Here is a 7,606-nt window from a genome sequence, read left to right as displayed (position 1 = left end):
GCAGAGAAGAATCGGCAAGAAACTTCGCACAAACTCTTTTTTTTTAAATAATATTTGTGTCTTAATACAAAATTTTTAATATCTTGCGTGAAATACAGCGTCACTAAGTCCAAACATCTTTATCATCTATGTAATTCTGCACCGAGTAAGCTTTATCTATCGATTTCTATACATTGAAACAACTTTTTCGGATTTTATCGCGGTTTATTAAGTTATTTAGATGCCCGACGTTATGGATACTTTACAGCAACCATGGTCGCGGGAGAACTATATACATATAAATCTCGTGTCACGATTTTTGTCCCGAAACTACTGGAACGATTTTAATGAAAATTTGCACAGATGTGTAACTTATTCCAGACTAAAATATAAACTATATTTTATTTCAATTAATGACCACGATATTTTTGTTGCGAAATAGAAAAAAATATGGCGGTACGATGTTAGCTAGGTCAGGTAGTTTTATATAATATATTATTATTTTAAAATCAATCGCCGGCTACATCTTGTAACTTGGACCATAAAACGTTTATCTCTTAATAAATTGCTTGTAAGTGCCCCTCCGACGTCGTAAGTGAAGAGATTTTGTTTTACATACATACATACGTGTTTGTTCGCCTATTTACCTTCGCACCATATCTCGTTAACATGGACTTTTAGTATTTTTTATTTTTATTTTATGAAATAACTGCTTAAGATCTTGTTTGTTTATCAATCTGACACTAAATCGATTTTGATGTAGTTTTATGATTGTATTTTTATATTCAATAATAATAATAAGAAAATAAGAGAATGCTTGACCCTAATAGAAAATGAATCCTGGGTCGGGGGTCCGTGTTCACAGAACACAAGCACAAACGCCCAGACCACGACAATCGGGGATGGTCTTTACAATTATTTGTCCCATAAAATAAAATAATTGCATAATGTATACATAAAGAATACTTTGTAACGTTTTAAATTAACTGCCATTCCAAAAAATCCAAACTTGAAACAGTATTAATGAAACAACAAAAAATAAAAAACCCATAACAAATGGTTCAATCAATCCATATCAACGTTAGACAAATCTTCTGTTATCTTCTTAACATCTTTAATTCTCTTTTCTTCTACCATCTTCTTCGCTTCTTTTTTATTCTGGCCGTAGATTTTCTTTAAGCTCTCCAGAATGAACTGTGCAATGTACCCTGGTTTTGGTAGTTGTATTTCATATCTTTTTTTCTCATTTTTAACTGATTCCACTTTGGTTTCTTCCAGATTGTGTACGTCAGTAGGTTTTTCCAATTGTCTGACTATTTTTTGTTTTGATTTCATCCTCTGTGCCCAGTTTTGGAGGTAGTTTCCAGCGTCTGATTCGACATTCTGTAATAAAGGAAGTAATTTAAATGTATTATCGTATTTATTTATTTATTGGTAATTTAAAAAAAAAGCATTAGAATTAGAATTTGATGTTAATTTTAGATGCGCAGAATTTGTAACTTTATTCTATCTAACACTGCATCTAATCTTGCAATTATATTGTAGAATACGGTTGTTGTATTCGCTAAAAGAAAACAAAACAAAAATTCAAAGAAGAAAGAAAATATCAAAGTATAATAAATAATAATCAATACAGAAGCAATAAATAGTTATATACATATAAACATAGATATGATAATGTACTATTTATTAGTACAGGCAGTACAGATTATGGAAAATAAATGGTCGCAATAAAGATACCGCGATCATATGCGATAGACGAGCGGTCGCCGCGCAGGTTGAGGAACAAATACGTACACATATAGACAGTCAGATACATACATATAATCTATACTAATATAACATAGCTGAAGAGTTGATGGGTTAATCTAAAGAACTTCTGGTTACCCCTTTATGAAATAAAGGTATATAACAACTGTAGATTTTTTCAACAAACTGTCCTCAAATATCAAAAACGAGAAATGGAGACCTAGCTACGATATGTACCCGTCACATTTTAAGTTCGATCCTAACAATTGAGCAATTTCAACTCTATTATTTGCTTTAAATAATAAATCCTGAAGATGCATTCATTTCAAACACTAATTTTATTATATTAATAGAATGGTTAAGAACGTTTTTTGTCTCATTTTCCCGTTCAAACCTTAAGCTATTGTAAGAAAATCAGACATATAGATATTTTAAATACCAATATACGTAAAAATATACACATCCGTACGCAAATATAATTTAAATGGAAACTATTACATCACATTTCAAAAAACTTGTGTATAACGCCTAAGAGATTTTAATAGTGATTTCACAAATAAACGTGTTGCTATTTTTTCAGTGTTTTAAGTATTATTATTTCAATTTAAAAGGTCTAAAAACCCTTACGGTTTTTCGTACTATAATAATTGTTTTGACGTTATAATATATTTACCTTTTCCCTATTGTCTATTTTCATCGTTGCTAACACCGGAGCTTGTCTTATCTTGTTCGAGTTACTGTTTTTAGGAAACGGTTGACTGGCTGTAATCATGCATATATTAAAAGTTTACAACAATAACACAAAGACACAAGTATTTTGTGGTTTAATTGGGTCATAGAGTTTGGGGGCATAGAGTTTGGTGTGCTAATTATGACTACTCACTTAAAGGCATTGTGTTAATCTGGGGTCCCAGCTCCAACACGACCTGGAAGTCCGCGTGGTTGCCGAACGCGAAGCCGAAGCCTGCCTTAGAGTCTGTGCCTAAAAAAAATGTGAACAATATTAAATTAATAGTCTAGCAAGTCTTTTTTATAAATATCAGGCATATAATTGTGTTTGCTGATAAACGAAAAAAAACGACTTCAATTACACAATTGACAAGTAATACAACGTAGATAGACGAAAAGATAGTCAAGTTAATACGCATTATCAGTTCCAATCAAAATCGGCTTATAAACGATGTCGATATGTCGAATGGAGTAACCTCCTCCTTTGTTGAAGTCGGTTAATAAATACAAGAGGAAAAGAGAAAAGCTAGAGGTTTTTAACGCGCTTTATGTCAAATTTAAATAATTGTGTTTGCTCGCAAACGAAAAAAAACCGACATCAATTACATTAACGAGTAATACAACGTACTCGTAGATTGACGAAAAAATAGTCAAGTAACTACGCGTTATCAAAGATTACTCAAAAAGTAGTTATCAGATCTCGATAAAATTTATATGTGACCACATGATAAACATCAACTTTCGATTAAATTAAAAATTATTAACATCGGTACACCCAGTAAAAAGTTATTGCGGATTTTCGAAAGTTTCCCTCGATTAATCTGGGATCTCATCATCAGATCCTAGTTTCCTTATGATGGTACCAAACTAAGGATATCCCCTTTCCAACAAAAAAAGAATTATCAAAATCGGTACATCCAGTAGAAAGTTATACGGTATAATACAACGTAGGTCGACGAAAAAACCGTTAAGTAAAAATGCATTATTAGATATAACTCGAAAAGTCGTTGTTAGATCTCAAATAAATTTAAATGGGACCAATTGACCACACACCACCTTTCGATTAAAAAAAAGATTGTCGAAATCGGTCCACACGGTCAAAAGTTCTGATGTAACATACATAAAAATAAAAATAAATAAAAAATGCAGTCGAATTGAGAACCTCCTCCTTTTTTGGAAGTCGGTTAAAAAAGGGCTAAATTGTATATATCAATGTGGACTATGGGTCATGACAGCAAATACCATGGCTCCTAAATACAGAAAAGTAATCATAAATATAAAATCAGATAGGTTATCTAACAAATATTCTACTAATATACTAGACTAGCTGGTATCCACGACTTCGTCTGCGCAGGATTAGTAAGTACTTCGAGTAGTTTATTATCTTCTCAATATCTATATTTATACAAAAATTCATCAAAATTAATTCTGCGATATAAAAATCAATTTGTTACATTAGAAATAAGTATATTTTCAATTATTATTGTATGTATGGTTCACTATTTTAGCGATAATGGCTTACTCATAAAAGATAGATATACGCTGTCGGGGACTTTTTGTATGACTAATAAAGATAAACATTTTTCTTATACATTATATACGTATAAACTCTACAGTTTTTTCAGCGTACGCTAGAATAGATTGAAGATGGCAGATTTTTCCGACTTACTTGACAATTATCGTTATATTTTAGACAATTCACACACTATCTTTAAAAATTATAGCCTATGTGTTATTCTAATGTGTAAACTATGTATATTATTGTAAACTTTCATTAAAATCCATTTGGTAGTTTTTCCGTGAAAGAGGAACAAACATTACATACATCCATTACATCCACACATACAAACTTTTGCGTTTATAATATTAGTAGGATACAGTAGTAGCAGCCTACAATTTTCATGAAGGCCATTAATTATCATTCATTTTTATTGGACAGGCCCCGGGGTCCGTCCCGGATCTGCAGGAAACAGGATCCGTCCAGCGACAGGCTGGCCTCGGCGAAAAGGCCAGACTTCTCCTCCATGGGAACTATCCGACTTATCTCTGAACAATCTCAACGACAATCCTATAGTATCCTAAGTTAAGAAGTCAGTGGAACTTTTAAGGTTATTAAATTAAACCAAATTAAAACCACAAAATTTTATTACATTCCGTAGAAATTAAAACGAAGACAATTAATCAATTATTTACAGAGAGTAAGAAAGAGATATTTCATCATATGTATGTGCTTTAGCATTATTTTAATAATGTTTTAAATAAAACTTTAATCCCAGCTTCACTCCCGTTAAAATCTTTTATATGTAATAGATACTACTTGCTAATTTTGCACGCGTCAAATTAAGGAAAAAACATCCTATAGCCTTCTACGGTAAATGGGCTGTCCAATACAATAAGACCTTTTCAACCTTTTTGTTTAAACAAACAAACAAAAAACGTTCGCTTAGACCGAATATAAAATCATCATATCAAAAATTTCGTTCTAGCGGGTACATCGTTCCATAGCTTAATTGGCTAGAGCGCCGACACGGCCAGTCGGAGACGCGGGTTCTATCTCCGCTGGAACGGTCAATTTTTGATATGATATTCAAAAATGTTTAAAAAACTTTTCAGTAAACTTTTCAATAAAGTAATAATTAGTTTCCACTGCAGGGAGTCCTTTTTCTTAATGTAGGTGAAGGATTGGGTCTTAAACCACGCTGCTCCACTTCACGTTGGTAGCTATGTTCCCTACTATGAGTAACGATCGCTATCAGGTGCTTATGATAACAACCGTGACCAGCAGCTTAACGTGCTCTCCGAGGCACAGTGGGGAGACCCACGAGAACAGACATCCAAACCGTAAAGAAATTTTTCTACGAATATAAATATCCATCCCGAGCAGGAATTGTACCCGCAAACTGTCGCTGTTTGTTGGGAATATATCCGCCAAACCGCATTGGAGCAGCGTGGTGGATTAAGCTCTGATCCTTCTCGTACATGAAAGAGGCCTATGCCCAGCAGTGGGTTATTACAGGCTGAAACGTATAATTTCAGCTATGGTATGCCTCCATGTATCTCTATATGACCCTAAACGGAAGGACGCCAATTTTAATAACACCTTGTATATTCGTACTAAATTATTAAAAATATTTTTTCATGCATTATAATTATTTTTGACATATTTTTCATTGCATTAGTACTGAACAATCATATAGGGCTAAATACCTGTATCTATAGGGCTGAATATCTTTTTAGTACCCCCTCGCTTTCGAAAACCATATAACATGTCCAGCAGTTTTTTGTTTTGAGGACCATTTTCCACCCTTTTGTGAGTAGTGCCCGGGGTATAATTACCCCCCCCCCCCCCCTCCCCCTGACCCCCTCTCTTGCTGCACCTCTGACTCTACGTGACATTGGCGGAATCAAGCAATTACCTTTCTTGAATGGAGGAAGAAACGCTGTATCAAGTATAGATGGCACCTCTCCCGGCACGATGAGACATGACCCTGAATAAATAGAAGTTAAATTAGTAAGCTATTATGCTGTGTGGTTAGGGCGTTAAAGAATATAGCCACCCCTCTCTACCCGTGGGTGTCGTAAGAGGCGACTAAGGGACAACACAGTTCCACTACTACCTTGGAACTTAAAAAGCGGACCGATGGCGGGATAACCATCCAACTGCTGGCTTTGAAATACACAGGCCAAAGAGGAGCAGCAGCGTCTTTGGTGCGACAAAGCCAGCCCTGCGGTCACCAACCCGCCTGCCTAGCGTGTTGACTATGGGCAAAACACATGAGTGGAGGCCTATGTCCAGTAGTGGACTGCGAAAAGCTGCTGTGATGATGATGTGATAAATTAGTAAGCCGTTGATAACTACAGAAACAGTATATAATAATTTATTTTTCTATACTCTGACCGTATTAGATTAAATAACAACACTTGTAAACGAAAAAAATCAGACTTCAATTACATCGACCAGTAAAACAAAATAAGTAGATGAAAAAATTCGTAGGTAGACGAAAAAATTATAATAAACGCTTCACACTCAAACGGTAGTAGGACCTTACGGGTCTGGAAACACACACACAACAAACAAGCACAATCACCCAGACCACAACTAATATCTGTATGGCCAATACAAACTTTTGTCATCTGCGGGGATCGAACCTTCGACCGCTAGCGCACCAACCAGTGACGTGAGCACTGCGCTAACGCGTCGTCAAATAAAAACGCTTTATCAGAGATAACTCAAAAAGTACTCGTCAGACCTCGATTAAAGAAAATAATCATCGAAATCGATCCACCCAGTAAAAAGTTATGAAGTGACACAACAAAAAAAGTATCGTGGAATTGAAAACCTCCTCCTTTATTGACGTCGGTTAAAAATATGACATGCATGCCTTATCACTAACTTAGTGATATCTTCCAGGCCAACTAATGTGTCTATAATTATGGTGGACACATAGGTTTATTTACAAATATCGAATAGCGCGTTGGCGCAGTTTGCAGTGGCCCTGCTTTCTGCAGGGGGCTGTGTATTCGACTTTTGACCCAAGTTTGGGTGTAACATGTATATTTATTAAAAAAATAGCCATATCATTCCGTTGTTACCTAAAACACATGCTCTATGTTGCCTACCTTAAAAGATGACTATTGAACATATTTAAAATTTCTATATTCATTTGACGTTAGTTGTACGCACACATAACAATGTTCGAGAATACAATACATAACGTAATAAATGATTGATGTTCATGTTCGCTTTGGAACATTATAATAAGATACGGTCATTCGTCACACGTCATTAACTATTGATTTGCCTACGCCTTCGACACCAGAAGCACGGCAAACGCGCTGCCGACCCTACCTCCTACCCTGTTCAGGAGCTCTCTAACTTACTCAGGAACACAACGCTCTCGACCTCATCTATCATGTTTCAGCCTGTAACAACCCGCTGCCATCATAGGTCTCGTTCTCTTTTTAGGAGAAGGATTCGATCTTAATTCACCACGACTCATATGTCAAATCACTTCAGCCAATCGCAATCCACTACTGGACATAGGCCTCCACAAGTTCACGCCAAAAGCGGCGTGAACTCATGCGTTTTGTCCCTAGTCACCACGCTGGGCAGCAGTTGGATGGTTATCCCGCCATCGGTCGGCTTTTT

At 35.5% G+C, this 7,606-nt stretch overlaps 1 protein-coding gene across 1 annotated transcript; it reads right to left on the bottom strand.

The window, feature by feature from the left end:
* Positions 1-924: 924 nt before the first annotated feature.
* On the bottom strand, positions 925-7,372 carry LOC123668156. Its single transcript, XM_045601947.1, has 5 exons — positions 7,339-7,372; positions 5,874-5,945; positions 2,612-2,710; positions 2,402-2,490; positions 925-1,362 (listed from the first exon to the last, which is right to left on the bottom strand). The coding sequence occupies exons 1-5, from the start codon at positions 7,370-7,372 to the stop codon at positions 1,045-1,047; spliced, it is 612 nt and encodes a 203-aa protein (XP_045457903.1). The 3' UTR covers positions 925-1,044.
* Between the last annotated feature and the right edge of the window lie 234 nt (positions 7,373-7,606).

This window comes from Melitaea cinxia, chromosome 30 (genome assembly GCF_905220565.1).
Source record: "Melitaea cinxia chromosome 30, ilMelCinx1.1, whole genome shotgun sequence".
Classification (NCBI taxonomy): Eukaryota; Metazoa; Arthropoda; class Insecta; order Lepidoptera; family Nymphalidae; genus Melitaea; species Melitaea cinxia.
The sequence above is the reverse complement of the archived record's forward strand: the minus strand, read 5'-3'. Positions and strand labels throughout refer to the sequence as shown.

What these genes read in the sequence shown, in the direction of transcription:
- LOC123668156 (XM_045601947.1), bottom strand. Translation starts at nt 7,372, where the DNA reads ATGATAGATGAGGTCGAGAGCGTTGTGTTCCTGA. An exon ending in CGAGAGCGTTGTGTTCCTGA is followed by an intron (nt 5,946 to 7,338) that starts GTAAGTTAGAGA and finishes CTATTTATTCAG; the next exon opens with GGTCATGTCTCATCGTGCCG. An exon ending in TCTTCCTCCATTCAAGAAAG is followed by an intron (nt 2,711 to 5,873) that starts GTAATTGCTTGA and finishes CATTTTTTTTAG; the next exon opens with GCACAGACTCTAAGGCAGGC.